Source organism: Neolamprologus brichardi, chromosome 4, assembly GCF_056152115.1.
Source record: "Neolamprologus brichardi isolate AB-2024 chromosome 4, ASM5615211v1, whole genome shotgun sequence".
Classification (NCBI taxonomy): Eukaryota; Metazoa; Chordata; class Actinopteri; order Cichliformes; family Cichlidae; genus Neolamprologus; species Neolamprologus brichardi.
The window spans coordinates 7898252-7917792 of NC_142107.1; the positions used below are offsets into that span (position 1 = coordinate 7898252).

General features: G+C 37.2%; 1 pseudogene and 1 gene segment (V, D, J or C); both read left to right on the forward strand.

The window, feature by feature from the left end:
* The first annotated feature begins 2444 nt into the window (after window positions 1–2444).
* On the forward strand, window positions 2445–2968 carry LOC148102933 (Ig heavy chain V region 914-like). The segment is given in 2 exon segments: window positions 2445–2559; window positions 2655–2968. Coding segments are annotated over 2 exon segments (429 nt in total).
* Window positions 2969–5584: 2616 nt separating this feature from the next.
* LOC148102934 (immunoglobulin heavy variable 3-33 pseudogene) lies at window positions 5585–6058 on the forward strand (annotated as a pseudogene).
* The last annotated feature ends 13483 nt before the right edge of the window (window positions 6059–19541 follow it).

Below are 19541 nucleotides of genomic sequence, written 5' to 3' on the forward strand. Positions count from 1 at the left end.
TGATATTCAGGACTGCAAACCGAGCAGCATCACTGACTTTCAGCTCGTTGTGTTTGTGGATATATGACTGACTTTAATTATCCACAAAATCATCAGATTCTCTGTAAGATTAAGGTCGACTATCGAACGGCGTATATTTTAAAGTAAAGGCTTTAAAACAAAGTAAACGCTGAAAGTACAAACATCGCTAATGTCACATAACTTTGCCGGCATGTGGCCAACAGTAATGTTTTAATGTTCCTCATTATTAAACATTTGCACATAAATAAGTGACATAATATTCAGTACTTACCTTTGAAAGTTTACTCTTTGGCCGCTCCGCTTCCACTTCTTTGAAGTGTCTCCCAGTCCCAGTGCACTTGTTAGCATGTTTTGGTTCATGCAACTGGTCCGTCCGGTTATTGTCTCCCCAGAAACATTTCCGTTGTGTTGTGTGTGCTTTTGCAGCGTTTTTCTTTTTGCAGCATTTTTCTTTTTGCAGCGTTTTTCTTTTTGCAGCGTTTTTCTTTTTGCAGCATTTTTCTTTTTGCAGCATTTTTCTTTTTGCAGCATTTTTCTTTTTGGAAGTGTTTTCTGAAGTTCCAGTCCGTTTGGTACTTGCACATTAAATTTACGTTTTACTTCTGTATATATAAAAAAGATGTTAAAATACCATATGAGGTAAGCTAGTAAAAGCTTTAACCAACACAACAAAATTGTATTATTTGCTCATTCATTACTGATGAAGTTGAGATGTGACATTATTTTTTTTTTCTTAGTTTGATATAAACCAAATGGACAGGAGATGCTAGAAAAAAAAAATAGGAAAGAAAAACCATTAATTAACCCTTACATAATGTTCAATCAAATGTCTGTGTGTTCACCACATATGCCCAGGTTTGCCTAGAGACAGGTCCTAAAAGGTCATGGGGTTATCTTAAAACAATGAAGGCGTAACAAAAAGCATAAGCGGGATCATATATGGTGCTCATAAAAACCACAGGTCATAGAGAGGTCAGAGGGCTCTGCCAGGTTCCCAGATCAAATTTATGTTCTGTACTTGTATGGGTTTATGTCAGCTTTCTCCCACAGACCAAAGACATGTTTGTTAGAATGTGTGACTTGCAGTTAAAAGTGGTTAGTAAGACTACAAAAGTCCTATTTAAATGTGAACAGTGTACATTTACAAGCACAAATACTTGTAGTGAGTTAACTCAGTTTATTTTATTTTATTTATTGATGAATGTGTAACTTTTACACTTTACGTTTATTTGTAAGTTGTAATTGAAAAAAACAAAACAAAACAAGCAGATGTAGCTGCACCAGAGGAAAATCAGTGAAAGTACACACATCAGGGGCCAAGAGGAGAAAAAAAGAACTCTACTCAAACTGAGCTCCTAACTGGGAGACCAGTTTGAGGACAATACAAAAAAAGCACATGAATATTCACATTTACACCATGTAAAGCATGTGACATGTATGTGTTGTGGAAAATCTTAAACAAAACTGCAACTACTAGGCGAGTGTGTCTTTTGAAGTCAGATTTATTAAAAGAAAAAGAAAAGCACTGCAGTGGAGAAGATGTTCAGATCAAACACCAAACAGTTTTCTGAGGATGGACACTGCCCCGAACTCTTTTATAGCTTCCCAAACAAAAAAACATTCCACAACTCTTACATGTTGACCCATCTCACGGGGGGCTATACCTCCTCCCTCACAGAGAGAATTATGACCGTGTTTTCTGCTTAGTCATCACCTAAAGATTTACATCCCTGATAAGGAGAAAGAGTACCTGTTTAAGGTCTCCCATTACAATGGCCTCACTGTGTGTGTAGAGCACAAGGCCCATCTGTAGTGCACATGCATACAACTAAGTGACAGGAGTGCTCTTGCTATACTAATGTGATATGATTAAAATATGTGATTAATACATAAGAAAAGAAATCTGCTTCCATAGGCGTTTGGGATGGAGGGGGGTGGGTGAGTGTGTATCTGTACCAGTGTGTGTGCGCGAGTGTATGTGTGTCCTGTGTTCAGCTTCAGGGAGTGTCCTTTCACCCAGTTAAGCGAAAGTCAACAGTCCGCAGCCTACGCAGGCGACCTTGGAAGGATATGGACAAATAATCAAACAGTCCCGATATCAAGTAGAATTTTTTGAACTGTCAGCCTTTTCAAGTTCAAGCCTTTTTGAACTTGTATGTGTATTTTGAACTTGATTTTTTTAAAATATGTACTCTAAAGTCATGGTTTATGTGTAAGTATACCATCAACACTGACAGAAATACAAGAAAACAGCCTTTGAATAGTTGTCCACTGCAGTGACCACTATGCATGAAAGGGTTAACGTCCATCACTGGTCACCAGGTCTATCAATTTCCAGTTGAAGAGCCATGAGCTTCTCCAAGATTTTATCCATATTGCGTTCATGTATTTCTACCTTTGATGTTTCCTATGCAAATATTGAGATGACTTCCACCTACTTATCTTACTGCTGCGAGTCTGCAGAGAACAGTGGACTGACAGAGTTTAACAAGATGGACTCTAAGACAGTGCTGCTAATTCTGACTTTCTACTGTGCAGGTTGAACTCTACTAAAACTATTTTAATGTTCTTTTTACATCTGCTGAAAGTATTTAATTTTCTTTTCTTATCTGCCTGAATGTTTCTATTGACAGGTGTAAATTCTCAGACTCTGACACAATCTGGACCAGTGGATAAAAGGCCTGGAGAATCCCATAAATTGACCTGCACAACCTCTGGATTCACATTCAGCAGCTACAGTATGGATTGGATCAGACAGGCACCGGGCAAAGGGCTGGAGTGGATTGCTCACATCTGGGGCAGTGGTAGCAACACTTACTACTCTCAGTCGGTTCAAGGCCGGTTTACCATCTCCAGAGACAACAACAGACAGCAGCTGTATCTGCAGATGAACAATCTGAAGACTGAAGATTCTGCTGTTTATTATTGTGCTCGAGACACACAATGACTGAAAGTGTTTGAGCAGCTGTACAAAATCCTATTTGAATTCACCTCATGTTTTGACTTTTGCTATTTTTAAGATTCAATAATAATAAATTCTGCTAATGAAACATTTTTTCCTGCTTTGAATCTACCCAACAATACACTTAATACAAAATGTCTTGAGTTTAATTCAATTCAATTTTATTTATATAGTGCAAAATCAGTACAAAAGATGCCTCAAGGAACTTTATATTGTAAGGTAAAGACCCTACAATAATAGAAAAAACTGAGAAATAAAGAGAGATAAAATTTAAATAATTTTTACATGTTGTAGTTCCATTTTTGGGAGCATTTCAAGTTGCTATATATCAATACAACCATTATAGCCCAGATTGTAATAATATGTATGCATTAAGTGCATAGTAATTACATAAATTGCAAAAAAGTGCAATAAACTACAGAAAAATTGAAAATTGTTTTTGTTTTTTTAACATATATTTCTAGTTGGAGAAATTTAAGAGGCTTATCCCTCAAAACTGTAACTACAAAAAAAGTTGCACAAAATAGTTTCCCACCATAGGAAATTTATTTTGAGTGTCTTCATAGTTTTATTTTTGAAATACACCAATTTTTATATACTGCAGGAAAAACAAAAATAAATATTATAATACAAATTTGCAAAAAAAACAGCATATGCATCAATGCATTTCCAGCAGTGCAATATGAGTCCTAAGCATCCCAGAAATGACACAGAAAGTCATAAAGTCAAACATAACTTTTATAAACACCAGTATAGGCTCATGAGGCCCTGATGGTAAAAAACTACATTTCCGCAAAATGACGTCACTTCCGGTTTCAGGCAGGACACGGCAGACATGAGATAGTTCTCGCTGATGGATGTAGGAAGTGTTACAAACAGCTGATCGGATCAGCAAAGTGTTTCTGGAATATTATGTTTTTGCTGCAAGTGCTTTTTATGCAGTTTTTGCAAAGCTATATGTGGAAGGAAACCATGACCTAGGGCAAGCTGATGGCATAAGATGTAAGTACAACTCCTCCGGTTTCATATGCAAAATATATTATTGCACTAGCTTACCTGGTTGCAGTGCTACCAGGATTTAAAAATAGTTATGCAAAACAGAGCATACCTGCTCCGACCAGCTTTATCTTATTAATTGTGAAGCACAGTACTGATTCAGTAAAACTAATCAGAATTTTTTTTTTAAAACTCATACAAATAATTTAATCATTAATTGTTTATTTATTAATTAATAAATAACATTAGACATTTTAATAGACTGTAAAAATGAGGAACTAGGTACAGCAATAGTGAAAAAAATACAAATTATTAGAATATAGCAAACAAAAAACTTTTTTTAAATGTGTTTGCTAAAACTGACAATACACACAATACTAATAACTCTGTTGTAACTCTTCTCATTAAGTTGTTTCTTTTTTTGTTTCTTTTTTTGTTTCTTTTATTTGAATTAATGAAACTTGCCTTTAAACAGTGTGAGTTTAAATATAAATATCACTACAATAGCACTATATTTTGTCCTCTTTTAGAATATTATTTGACAAATTATTTGTCTTCCATAATGCGTGGCGCTGGCATAGGTTGCATCATTTAAAATTGATGAGTGCATAAATCTGAGTTCATACCTTGATTTTCGATGACTCGACCTTTGTGTGTAATTTAAGGTGGAGTCCATTTCAAACGTATAGATAAATTAAATTTTAAACAAATATATTAAGTACATGCAAAGAAGGTATTCTGTGAATCACATACTGAATTTTTTGTCTGAGATAAATGTAAATAAATACCTTAATTTAACACAAACACATAAGCTAACATTTTAGACATTTATTTCAATTTATCAAACTCAAACTACTAAAAGGATATTCATAGATTTTATCAGGCTCATCTAACTTATATTTATAGTGATATTTACTAAGCCTCTGAATTACTTTTTAGAGTGTGGACATCAGTGTACCGGAACACAAAGCAGAACGTATCAAAAAGTTAAAAGAAGAAACTTTTTAAATTTTAGTCCAATTTTAACAAAATCTTTCAATAACATTTTTTGGAAGATTATTTATGTTTCTACATCTTTTGTTTTCTTTTATTGACTCACACAAAGATTTGTTTACTTATTTACAGTGGTGGGAATAACGGCGACCCTTTTTTGGCACAACACCTGGAGCTAGGGGGCAAAATAATCGCATGAGTGCTGCTGTTTGACTGAGGAAGAATAAAGTAGTCGTGGTAAGCCAATCACATGACCACTTCAAGATGACAAAGCAACAAGGTGATATATACCAGTTTTTAAATTGTATTGAAAGGCCACGTAAAACCAGAGTTGACAAGTGAAGTTTCACTTGTCAACAAATAATGAAATAACTTGTGTGACAACAGAGAAAAATGTACACAAATTAACAGTTCACAGTTTTTACCACAGTTTCTTTTTTCTCTTTTTGTGAGGTGGGGTGATTCATTCTGAGTAAAAACTCTTTAATTATTAAATATTTCTGTCATAGGATTGAGGAGGTGCAAATGCAAATATTCTTTCCTCCACCTCTACTTATGAGACTGCTGAAACCATCTAGAGATAGTGGACCAACACACACACAGTTAAACAAGATGGACTGTAGGACAGTGCTGCTGCTTTTGACTGTCTGCTGTGCAGGTAAAACTCTAGTAAATAAATAAATAAATACAAAAAAGAAAAAAATGTTCTTTTAATTTATGATTTAGATAATTTACTTTTTCTTTTATTGTGTGCCTGTTTGTTTCTTGACAGGTGTTGATGGTCAGACGCTGACTCAGTCTGAACCTGTGGTTAAAAGGCCTGGAGAACCCCACAGACTGACCTGTACAGGCTCTGGATTCACATTCAGCAGCCACTGGATGCATTGGATCAGGCAGGCTCCTGGAAAAGGGCTGGAGTGGATTGCTCTCATTTATACTGATAGTAGTGGCATGTTCTACTCTGATTCAGTCAGAGGCCGGTTCACCATCTCCAGAGACAACAGCAAACAGCAGCTGTATCTGCAGATGAACAGTCTGAAGCCCGAAGATTCTGCTGTTTATTATTGTGCTCGAGACTCACAGTGACTGGAGCTTGTTTAGCAGCTGTACAAATTCCTACATGATTCAGGAGAAATAAGAATAAACACGTTTTCGAGGAAAATACCAATAGAAACTCCACTAACTGCATGTCTTTGGATTGTGGAAGGAAGCCTGAACACGCAAAGAGAACATGATGAGAGAGATTATTGATGACATCCAAGGTATCAATATTTAACTCGAGGGTTGTGCAGCCTGGACAGTCTTTGACCATCACCTTTCAGGTCTCTTGTTATTCTCTGATTGATAGCAGCTTTGTAACAGGTTGGCTCAGACAGGAAAATACGTGTACTAGGAAATTCTTTTCACTTACCCTTATACACATAGAAAAATAAAAACTAACTAAATAAATGAATGACTAAATACATTAATAAAATAAACACACAAATGAAAATGTGATTGTTAAAATCACTGTCCAGAAATAACCATGTTTTAGAATTTAGACTTAAAACTCCTGTGGCAGATCTTCTCAGGACACTAGAGGGCAGTCAGTGTTAAGTCTCTGTCTTTAAGAAACAACTAGATCAGCAATCTCTCCACCAGTATATGTGACTGTGCTGTGGTCACAGATCAGGTCACAGGGTGATTTCCTTTAAAAAAGAAAGCACCCTGTGACCTAATCTTTTTCCAACTTAAAACACTGAAGGAATTGGATTGTTTATCAGTCAGAATAAAATGTATTTTCAGGATACTCATATTAACAGATGTTACTGTTGCAACAGTTGAACCACAAAATGCAACTTTATCCTAATGCATCCATTCTACCAGCTAGTGCATACACCTTTGCAAACTTGATCACGGAGTCAAATGTGCAACATGTCTTCCTGTAGCCTATCCTTTCAAGCAAGTGAGTTTGGATTTCACCAGATTTAGAAAAACGGATCTTTGTTGTCTCTTTTTTCACTCTCAGCTTAAACTCTGTCTGTTAGACCTAGTGGTCACTATAGCAGGAGAAAGTCATGATGTTGAATATTTAAGAGCCTGAAGCATCTGAAGTACAAAGACTAGCTCCAATTAAACTGTGCCAAACTGATCAGAAACTAACTTCAACAGGTGTGAGGGACCAAGCAGCCAAAGCAAAGAGGACACAGGCAAAAAGTATCTTCAAAAGGGGTTTTCTTTATTTTAACCCTAAAAAAAAAGTCAAAAATTAACAAAATTCAAAAACATACTTAGCAGGCCCATAAAAGAGGTCAACTAAATATAACTCTACAAAAAGTAATTTCCAAAAACTTAAACAAAACAAAGTGAGACACAACTTAACTGACCTAATTACAAAGACACATGAGGGTAGCTTTTATAATGATTTGGCCAAACCATTTGAACACAATAGGGGGGAAACAAAAACACACTAATATTAACTAAGCACAGAATAGCCTAACTAAACCTAAAACACCCCTGCTCCTGGTAAGCCCATGGTTGGTCCTGCTGAGCAGGCATTTTGTTCCCAGAGTCCTCAGCCACACCTTTTGCCCAGACAGGAAACAGCCACCGCCCAAACCCAGGTAACTCAAAGAAAGAGAAACATAATTAATATAACAAAACATTTTAGAAAAGCCACACAATGTTACTATGTGCGCGCCTCATAATACCAGTGTTAGGTTTAACCCAATGATTATTGAATTATATTAATGAAGAAAACTGCAAAGCAAACTAATAAAGTGAAAAATGGACTAATTTACCCCTGTGTGGCTGATGCCATCACAACAGGGCAGAGAAAATGAAGCTTCCAATTGTAGTGGATTACAGTAAAAATGTCCTTTAAAACACTATCATAAAACATTTAGTTTACCCAAAAATATACTAACTACATATGATTTAAGACAGATTTATAAAGTACATTTAATATATAGATGTATCAGAAGATAAATAAAAACACATTGCTGTGTGGTATGTTTAAAAACGTAAAAAATAAAATGTTAATAAAAATGGCCCCTGGGTTTGGAATTTGTGGGATTTTGATGTATTCTTTTGGATTTATGTACTTTATGTCCAAGCCTTATATTTAGTCCTCTGATTATGCTTTTGTTGCTCAATGATACTAAATTTGTTTTCTTTGCTTCTAGTCCTTGATTCCTGAGTCTGAGTTCTGCATGTGGGCCTGACTCCTGCCTGCTACACAGCAAGCCTTCACAGTCAGTAGTCAGTGATGTTTTAATTACAGACTGTGTGTATTGAGAAACCCAAAAACACCTTTTTATGAATCTCATCAGCGGGATATTGAGGCACAGAAAGAGAGCGACATTTTGTTAATTACCTTAATTACCTGTGACTCTCCACAGATACTGCTGCAGGGCTTGAAGAGAAATATTCATCAGTTCCCCCCTCTAATGAGAACAAATATATATTCACTGCCATGACAAAACTCACTGCCTTTAGGTGACAATTCGGTAAGCATGCCACCATCAGTGCAGGCGGAGTTAGCTCGGGCCCAGTTCCTGCAGGCCCTGAGCCCTAAAGAGCTCCGTATGCAAAACTTGGAAGGTCCGTGTTTGATGTCAGTGTGTTCAGTTTACGTTTCCTCTGTCTCACTAGGCATAATTTCTCCCAGCTGTGTTCCCACCTGTTCCTCGTTCCCTCAGGTGTATTTATTGTGTGTGTCCTCCAGCGTTGAGCGTCGCGTCGTACCCTCAACAAGCTGTTTGTTTTGCCTCCATGGTCCCAATCGCTCATCTTCAGGTTCCAAGTGTTCATTATTAGCTTTGTGTTTTCAGTTTAGGGTTGTTATTGTGAGTTATGTTTGGAGTTTCTGCCACAGCGCAATAAAGCTGCCTCTTTCCATTCACCGAGTCCAGCATTTGGGTCCTCGTCTCCTGCCTTGATCAGTGTTGGGGACTAATGGAATACATTACGTATTTAAAAAACAAAATATGACTAACTGTATTCTGTTACAGTTACCCTTTAAAAAGGTGATATTCAGAATACAGTTACTTTGTGGAAATAAATGGATTACACGGCGGTCTTTTTCTATGTTAGGCTATGCCCTCTCTAATTTTGATAATTCCATGCAGGTGGAAACCGAAACAAAACACGCATTAAGAGGCTCCAATGCCTGTGTCTCAGTCAGTCCCATTTCACCCCTATTTGCGGCCCGCACAAGCAAGAAATATTTAAAAAAATTGTTTAAAAAATTATTTAATATGAAGGCAATATGCAAAGTGTTACAGGCAGAGCCCTAAAGAATGTAGCCTCATAGGCAGTGTAGTCCGTGCTGCAGGGAGAATGGACTGCCATACCCGTTATGTGTCTGTGAGCGAGGGAGGGAGAAAAAGTAGAGTTGAAAAGTAAGAGTTGTCACCGACCAGAAATGAGAGATGGAAGCATGTAAATATAATAATAACCACTGCAGCCAAACAGAGTGCCTGACGAGCCCAGTTGTAAGTAAGCTATTAAGACTCAACTGTACACTGTGTTCCACTGGAGCAGCCTTTCAACGCCTTTCTCTGTCTCTCGCTAGCAAAGTTGACTCAGCAAAGCAAAGCTAGTTTTCGGCTACGAGCCCAACACGGCACCCAATGTATTAGCCAGAGGAATATTATGCACGGAATAGTTTTCTATAGGAGATTGGTGCAAAAAGTGCAGCCTTACCTAATGTCCACCCTACTATTACTCATTTTATATTAAGATTTGAAAATCTAGTTGGTATTGGTATGGTGAGTAACCTTCAGTAATAGTAATAAATCACACAGCAATAGCACATTCATGTTGTTGTAAAAAGCACGATGATATATTAAGTAATCCAAAGTATTCAGAATATGTTACTCTCATTGAGTAACGTAACGGAATACGTTACAAAATGCCTTTCGGGGCATGTATTCTGTAGTCTGTAGTGGAATACGTTTTAATAATAATAATAATAACAATAAAAATCTAATCATGTCATAAACAGGCTCTTTACTCTTTCTTTTGTCAAAGAACTTCATATCACACCAGTGATTAAGAGATTCCTCTGGAATTACATCCAGCAGCTCCTGGATGGTCTGGATTAGACAGTAACCTGGTAAAGGACTGGAGTGGATTGCAGGCCATTATGACAGTGCTAGGATCTTTTATTCTCATTCAGTCTGAGGCCAGTTCACCATGTCCAGAGAGAACAGCAAACAGCAGGTGTGTCTGCAGATGAACACTCTGAGAACTGAAGATTCTGCTGTTTATTATTGTTCTCTACACTCACAGTGACTGAAGTTGTTTGAGCTATTGTACAAAATCCCACAGTCCTCTACATATTTTATTTATCTGGCATTATAATTTAGTAAAATTAGCATTCCAAATACTAACATTACTGCCAATACTATTACTATTTCTAGTAGGAAGTCGTTTTTTGTACTTGTCTTAGAAGTAATGACACATTCTTTATCTTTCTCTTAGATATGCTCTACATTCTTGTCTCCTCAAGCAATCATGTACAGTAACTGATGTCATCATACTATTTTCAGTTAACATGAAAAAAAATTATATATATATATATATATATATATATATATTAGTATTGTCCATTATGTTAATTTTTCATGGTTCATGTTTTTAATGGGTAAGTTAACCATCATGGTTACATTCAATAACACAACCTTTGTCATAAAAATGTTGCTATGCAGTCTGCTCAAGAAAAACATATACTATTGGATTTAAATGTGACCTATTTAAAATATGCAAATGAAAACATTAGTTAAAAGGGAGTGGTGTGTCTGTGTGTTCAGTGTGAGGACAAAGGAGCTCACATGATTTCAACATCAATCATGTTAACTCTGATACTGCTGCTGGCTGCAGGATCCTGTGAGGAACTTTTCATGGATTCACTCTAAAAACTCTTCTAACACAGATTGATTAAATTAATAATGGCAATAATGTTAATATCTGTTTCCACAGGTGTGCACAGTATCAATCTTATCCAGCCAGAATCAAGGGTCGTGCAGCCTGGACAGTCTTTGACCATCACCTGTCAGGTCTCTTATTCTTTGACTAGCTATGCAACATGTTGGATCAGACAGCGTGAAGGAAAGCAACTGGACTGGATTAACTGCATGTGGAGTGGTGGGGGCACTGACAACAATAATGCTTTAAAGAACAAGTTCAGCGTCAGCAGAGACACTTCTGCTCAAACAGTAACAATAACAGGACTGAATCTGCAGCCTGAGGACACAGCTGTTTATTACTGTGCACGTTACAACACAGTGATACAAACCAGTGACAGACCCGCACAAATACTCAGCAGCAAGCAACACACATCGACACACGTGCTGTAAAGTGAATATGAATAATGTCTAGAGTTTGTTGATAGTGAAGATACTGAAAACCTTCCAAAACATGGGAAACAATAATAGAAAAACAGAAAGTTTTTCAAGGTCAGTTTACCATTTCCAAAAACAACAGTAAATCTATACTTAAACAGGCATGGAAACACTGCTTTTTACCAACAGAAAATAAATAACAAATTTAAAAAAAAACTGACTCACATACATGTTTGTCTGTCTGCAATGGTGCCATCTGAAGGTGTGAAGGAGGGGAAAAAGGCACTGCTGGTAGTAATTCTGGTCCACTAGTATCTCACTACCAATTCTATCCTATACTAAAAGTACTGGAAGCTCTTCTTTCTTCTTCTTTCTTAATGTCACTTTTACAAAAACATTTCATTAAATTATTTTTTAAACTCATTTTAAACTTTTCGTAGCAGCTACTTAAAGGCTTTTTTAAAAAAAATAGACTACACTATCAACACACTGACGTTAAAAGGGCAGAATCTGCAACTTGCAGACACTGCAGTGCATAACTGTACCAGACAGCCACAGTAACACAAAGTGCCTGTGTATTTGTAGCATGGAGTCACCAGAGGAGGTGCTCTCAGACCACTATAGAGTTTAGTGAAAAGTACTGAGAAACCAAGTTTAACACAGTTTCAGATGTAAAGTTTTTGAAAGCCTCCATCAGATAGAAATTAGTTTCTCTGCCTTTCTCAATGGCAGTGAGCTAAGTAAAACCCCCATTATTTCAGATGTGTCTGCACAGTCCATTTACTTGTTCATGTACATGTAATGGAAGCCAGTACTTGGATGTTGACAGTCTAGTGTGTCTCTACACTGCAGTGCTTGCCCAACAGTGTAGAAAAAGTGATATTTTCACTGTAACAACCACACACATTGAATCATATTTAATAAATTCAAATGCAAATATAAATTACTTGTAACGCTGTGATTTCGATCACTGTATGTCTGAGCTGAAGGTAATCACATCAGTACCCACACTTAATAAACTACTGTGATTGGAGAGGGTGATGGTAATTAGATGTTTTTCTTATGTGGGAATCATTTGGGCTCACTCCTCTGATGAGTGAGTTTAGTACAGTGTAAAAATCACTAAACAACACAGAGATGCCGACAGTTTAAATTAATTTCTCCACTTCTGTCTAGAACTTTTTTTCATCCTGTTGAATTCTTGAAGAAAAAAGTGAAAACTGTGATTAGTCTTTTTAAACTTGAGAGACTGAAAATGAGAGATCAAGTTTAAAAAGACTAATCACAGTTTTCACTTTTTACACAGCATACGTAGCATATAAAATAGTAACTGAAAAAAAGTACATTGAGAGTACAGTGAATCATATTGAATTTTTGCAATGCAAAGCCCCTTTATTTAAATGACCACTATGATCTTTCTCATAATTGTGAAGCCTGTGACTTCAATATCTGGATAGGAGAGCTTCATCATCAACCATGTTCTCAGTAGGTCTGATCCTGCTGCTGGCTGCTGCATCTTGTGAGAAGATTTCCTGAATTTACAACACTAAATACAATAGATTTGCTAAATACTTCAAAGCCGGTCGGAGCGGGCACACTCCGTTTTGCGTAACTATTTTTAAATCCCTGTAGAACCGGAACCACGTAAGCTAGCGCAATAATTTTTTTTTGCATATGAAACCAGAGGAGTTGTACTTACATCAGCTTGTCCTAGGTCACGGTTTCCTTCCATGTATAGTTTTGCAAAAAATTGGATAAAAACCACTTGCAGCAAAAAAAAACCAAAATATTCCAGAAACACGCTTTGTCGATCCGATCAGCTGTTCGTAACACTTCCTAGGTTGGAATAGATGTCAGCGCGAACTATTGTATGTCCAGTCAAAGGAGCTTGCAAAGAAAAGCGTCTGGACTTCTTTAAGTAGCTTGAAGACGTTTCACCTCTCATCCGTGAAGCTTCTTCAGTTCTAAGATCAAATGGCGGAGAGTCCCAGATTTAAACCCAGTGGATTTAAATCTGATCCTTTGTCCCCCCCAAAGAGGGACAAAGGACCTCTAGATGATCCTCTAATCACATGAGCCAAGGTATAAAAACGGGTGTGGGTCCCAATCAGCCAGGGTTTCGGGTGAGCTCATTGTGAAATCTGGCCCCACCTAATCATGCGATTTCCTGAGGTCAGATGTCCCAGGATGTGAGTGGGCATTAAGGCGTCATTCTTGCTGTTTGGACTTTCAATAGATCTGCAGATTTCAGTATTTTAAGCTTTTATGGAATTGTGAGTTTGTATGAGCCTGTTGTATGAACAAAAGAACTCGACATATTAACTCTAATAATTACTTAAAACCTACAACCTCCACTGTTCATAAAGGATATGCCCGCCACTGGAATAACTGTCTGAGTACAAATAGCAAAAATAAGACAGTGGAAGGGCACTGGGGAGGGTGTTGTACTGAAAAACAATGTTGAACACTAGAGGGCACATAATGACAAGTTCCTCACCTCTGTCAGTTTCACTTAAGTTTAAAAAGAAAAAAAAGGCAATCAACTGTTCAGCCACAAACTTTGGTTAATAATGGAGAACCAGTCACTACTGGCATAATAATTATGGATAAATAACTAATTTCAAATCATCAAATGATTTCAAATAATTCTCTTCCAATTTTAACAATATCTCTTATTGGAAGAGAATTATTTTATTTTTATTGTTAATCTGATTTCACAACTTCAAAGTTGATTTTTACAACAGAATTTGAATGTGATAGGAGGAGCTTAATGTAAACACAGTGTCAGTGATCTGGTGAGAATCTCATTACATGATCATATTTAAAGGAGTTCTGCAGAGTTGTAAAAATACCAGACACACTGTCAACATGGCTTACAGAAAGTTAACACTCCTGTTGGTTTCTCTCTTTGTTTCAAATTGTGTTAAATGTCAGACCATAACAGAGTCTGAACCAGATGTCAAAAGACCTGGAGAGTCGCACAGACTCACGTGTACAACATCTGGATTTAGCTTTGGAAGCTCAGTGTGGAGCTGGATCAGACAGGCTCCTGGAAAAGAGTTGGAATGGATCGCATTTATACACACAGCTAGTACTCCTATCCATTACTCCCAGTCAGTCAGGGGAAGATTCACCATTTCTAGAGATGACTCCAGCAGTAAAGTCTATCTACAGATGAACACTCTGAAGACCGAGGACACAGCAGTTTATTACTGTGCCAGAGTGTACACAGTGAGTTAAATACTAGAGGAGTCATTCAAAAATACTTCCTCTATTTATCACAACGACAAGAGCATTTGGCTCATGTAGTCCTCCTTTCAATGAATATGCCATCATTTCTTTAAAATTGAATCCAACTTTAAAATGCATTTCAACTGTCCAGGTTCAACACAAATTAACAGTGACTTCCAAATTCATTCTAATTTATCTCATAACATAATGGAAGCCAGAGAAGAACATACTTCTCTAATATCATTCATAGTTTTAGGGGAAGATTTTTACTTATATTTTGTGTAAGAAAAGCTACCAGCTTACCAAAAGGACAGGAGCAGGTTGTGAGAAGTTACAACATTGCTAAAGTCTGTTATTCTCAGTCAATTCAAGGCTGGTTGTCCAGAGACAACAGCAGACAGAAGTTGTATGAACAGGCTGATTCATCGACACTGACAGGGACAAGAGCTAATTTTAACAACTACACAGAATACTTTTAAATTTATGTTAGTTATATTGTTTTTCTTTTTTTTTTTCTTAGGAAAATACAAACACTGATCCTGAGACAGATCATTAGCAATAAAGACAAAGATAAAGATAACAGACAACCACAAAAATGGACTCCAGGAGTCTGGACTCCGGTACTATGTAGAGGGGCTATGTATGTGCGAGGGCTCCCGGTTCACATCTTAAAACTATAGTTTTATAACGAACTGGTTGTGTACACTGCGACACATCTGTATGTCTAAGTCAATTTAACTAACTTTGAAAATACTGAATGTGTCTAAACAAGCGGAGCCAATTAATGCACAAACTCCGGCTACACATGCTGCAAACAAGCTAGCATACTTTGCAGCTAACAATGTGTCGACATTAACAATCCTTGTTTATGGACAAGAGTAAGGGAAGGGACACCACCAGGTCTTTACAATGTTTGTTCACCTCTATGTACACAAGAGTTGAAATTTTCCAAATTGTGCACTTAAATATGCTCATTGCTTACCTTTTTTTTCTGGTTATTCTTATGGTGTAATCGCCTTAGTTAAACATGGTGAATGGTAGTGATGTGGGGGCGGCTGCTGTGCGATTCATTAGCTGGAATGTGAAGGGTTTGAATGGGCCTGTCAAAAGAGCTAGGATATTTAATCATCTTAAGTATCTAAAATGTGACATTGCATTTCTCCAGGAAACCCACCTGTTGGTAAAAGATCACATCAGACTTAAGAAAGGATGGGTAGGAAAAACGTTCCATTCAAGCCTCAACTCAAAAACATGTGGAACAGCCATACTAATCCATAAAAGAACTCAATTTAATGTATCCACTGTTATTTCAGACCCACAGGGGCGATTTGTGATGGTCTCAGGACTCCTATACCATAAGCCTGTGGTTCTGATAAATATTTATGCCCCGAACTGGGATGATGATAAGTTTATTAGCAAAATATCATTAATTCCAGATATGAACTCAAAACAGCTGATTTTTGGTAGAGACTTGAACTGTGTGATGAACGTAGCACTTGACCGCTCCAGTTGTAAACCTACAAATTTCTCCAAAAAAGCCAAATTATTATCTGTTTTTATGGCCCCAATCGGATGTGTTGACCCGTGGCGGTAAATCATTTTCCTTTTTCTCTAATGTACATCACTCATATAGTAGAATAGACTATTTTTTCATTGACCAGAATCTCCTCCCCTTAGTCAAGAAAACTGAATATTTAACCATTGTTGAGTCAGATCATGCTCCTGTACTTTTAGATCTTGTGTTTCCTTTTTACCAATCAGAACATCCACCCTGGAAATTACACAGGACTCTCCTGGCAGATGAGGGTTTCTGTGAAACGATATAAAAAAAAATAGATGACTTTCTAATTTTCAACCAGAAAGATAATGTTTCACCTTCCCTCTTGTGGGAAGCATTAAAGGCTGTAATCAGGGGAGAAATCTTCTCATATTCATCTAGAAAAAACAAAATGAATCGAATTAGGCAAGAGGAACTAATTAAAACTATCTCTATGTTAGATGCTCAGTATTCTCCTTCTCCTTCTCCTGATACAATTTGCTGTCAACTGAAAAAACTGAACGCCTTCTGTTAAAATCACGAGGTTATGTATATGAGCACGGCGACAAAGCCGGACGTTTATTAGCACACCAACTTAAATGCCACTCTGCCGCACAACAAATTACACAAATACGAAAAGATGATGGTGAGCTAACAATTGACCCTGAAGAAATTAAAGAAACTTTCACTACGTTCTATTCAAATCTTCATACATCTGAGACTACAAGTGACTGCTCTGATGTGGAGCATTTCTTTAATAATCTTCAGGTTCCTCTTGTAACAGTGGCCCATAGGACTGAAGCTGAACTTCCACTCAGTCATGTAGAAATAGGTACTGGAATAAAGGCGATGCAGAATGGCAAGGCACTGGGCCCTGATGGGTACCCCATTGAGTTCTATAAAAAAAAAATTCTGACAAGCTAACAACAATTTTACTTGATGTCTTTAATGATTCTTTGTCTTGTGGCGATCGTGGCTCAAGAGTTGGGCATTCGCGTTGTGATCAGAAGGTTGCCGGTTCGAGCCCTGGCTTGGACAGTCTCGGTCGTTGTGTCCTTGGGCAAGACAAAGACACAAGGCCTATTGGTGGTGGTCAGAGGGCCCGGTGGCACCAGTGTTCGGCAGCCTCGTCTCTGTCAGTGCGCCCCAGGGTGACGTATCAGAAGAAAAATAAGAACATTGCTGTGTGGTATGTTTGAAAATTTAAAAAAAAGAAACTGCAAATAAAAGTTACTAAAAATGGCCCCTGGGTTTGGCATTTTTGTGGGATTTTGATGTATTCTTTTGGATTTATGTACTTTATGTCCAAGCCTTATATCTAGTCCTCTGATTATGCTTTTGTTGCTCAATGATACTAAATTTGTTTTCTTTGCTTCTAGTCCTTGATTCCTGAGTCTGAGTTCTGCATGTGGGCCTGACTCCTGCCTGCTACCCAGCAAGCCTTCACAGTCAGTAGTCAGTGATGTTTTAATTACAGACTGTGTGTATTGAGAAACCCAAAAACACCTTTTTATGAATCTCATCAGCGGGATATTGAGGCACAGAAAGAGAGCGACATTTTGTTAATTACCTTGGTGACTCTCCACAGATACTGCTGCAGAGCTTGAAGTCAACATTAAAAAAAAAACCCAAACATCTAACATAAAATTAAAGCTAGACAAAACAGCAGTGGAATCAATGAAAGAAAAGAAATATTCATCAGTTCTCCCTCTACTGAGAACAAATATATTTCAGTGCTGTGACAAAACTTACTGCCTTTAGGTAACAATTCGGTAATAATACAGAGCATTGCAAGACAAAAACTAGCTGTAATCAAAAGTTGAAAGAAAAAAAACATCAAATAATTTATAATGAGGGCCTTTTGACACCTTTTAAACCCCTGAGATTTGAATTTAAACACATAATTTGAATGTAACAGGAGGAGCTTGATGTAGACAAATTATCAATGATATTTTACATGATCATATTTAAAGGCGTGAAAACATACCTGAGTCACTGTCAACATGGCTTACAGAAAGCTAACACTCCTGTGGGTTGTTCTCTTTGTTTCAAGTTGTGTTAAAGGTTGGACCATAACAGAGTCTGGACCAGCTGTCAAAGGACCTGGAGAGTCACACAGACTCACATGTACAACATCTGGATTTAGCTTTAGTGGTGAAGTATGGAACTGGATCCGACAGGCTCCTGGAAAAGGGCTGGAGTGGATTGCTTTGGTACACACATCTAGTACTCCTATCTATTACTCCCAATCTGTACAGGGTAGATTCACCATCTCCAGAGATGACTCCAGCAGTAAAGTCTATCTACAGATGAACAATCTGAAGACTGAGGACACAGCAGTTTATTACTGTGCCAAGAGAGACACAGTGAGAGACAGTAACAGAGCAGTCACACAAAAAGTACTTCCTCTTTTTATTACAACTACATAGCATATCTGACTTTGTATGTATTACATGGTTATATCTGGTTTATTTAAGAGGTCTTATCATATTTTAATATTTATCACTAAGTACATTTATATTTATATATGTGTTGCCTGGTAATACCCAAATCAATATAAAATAACCACTTGAAAACACTGAAAGCAGGTTTCAGTCCATTACAAACAGGAATGTAATGTAAAGCTTATAAGGTGTTGATCCTGCACTTAATGAAGATACAATTTCAACAGTGAAATCCATTTTGTCAAAATTACTTGCAATAGGTCTCAAAATCTTCACTTAATATGGCTTGTGGTTTCAGCCCATGTGTGTTAATTTAAACGTGTACGCACACAACACAGTATAGTTTGGGTTTTTATGAAAAACACTAAGCATCTGTAAAAAATAGTTTTGCACTTCATATTATCAGAGCTGTAAATGTTTTTTCAGATGTTAAGGCATAATTTAATACTAAATTTTCTGTAAATTTTGTAAATGTGTTTTTGATGAGAAATAGATGAAAATGTTACATTAGATAATTTCAGATTAATTTGAAAAGTATTTGTGTACTCCTGTGTTTGAGGTCCCCAACATATGCAAATATTTACATGTCTTCCACCTACTTATCTGGCTGCTTCGACTCTGGAGAGAACAGTGGACTGACTAAGTTAAACAAGATGGTCTGCAGCACAGTGCTACTTATTTTGACTGTCTGCTGTGCAGGTAAAATTCTTTACAAAAACTCTTTTCATTATGTTTGTTTATGTTGAAAATAATTTATTTTCTTAACTGCCTGTTTATTTCTATTGATAGGTCTTGATGGTCAGACTCTGACAGAATCTGGTCCAGTGGCTAAAAAGCCTGGAGAATCTCATAGATTGACCTGTACAGCCTCTGGATTCACATTCAGCAGCTATGAGATGGGCTGGATCAGACAGGTCCCAGGAAAAGGGCTGGAGTGGGTTGCTCAAATCTGGGAGGGCGGTAACAGAGCATTCTACTCTCAGTCAGTCCAAGGCCGGTTTACCATCTCCAGAGACAACAACAGACAGCAG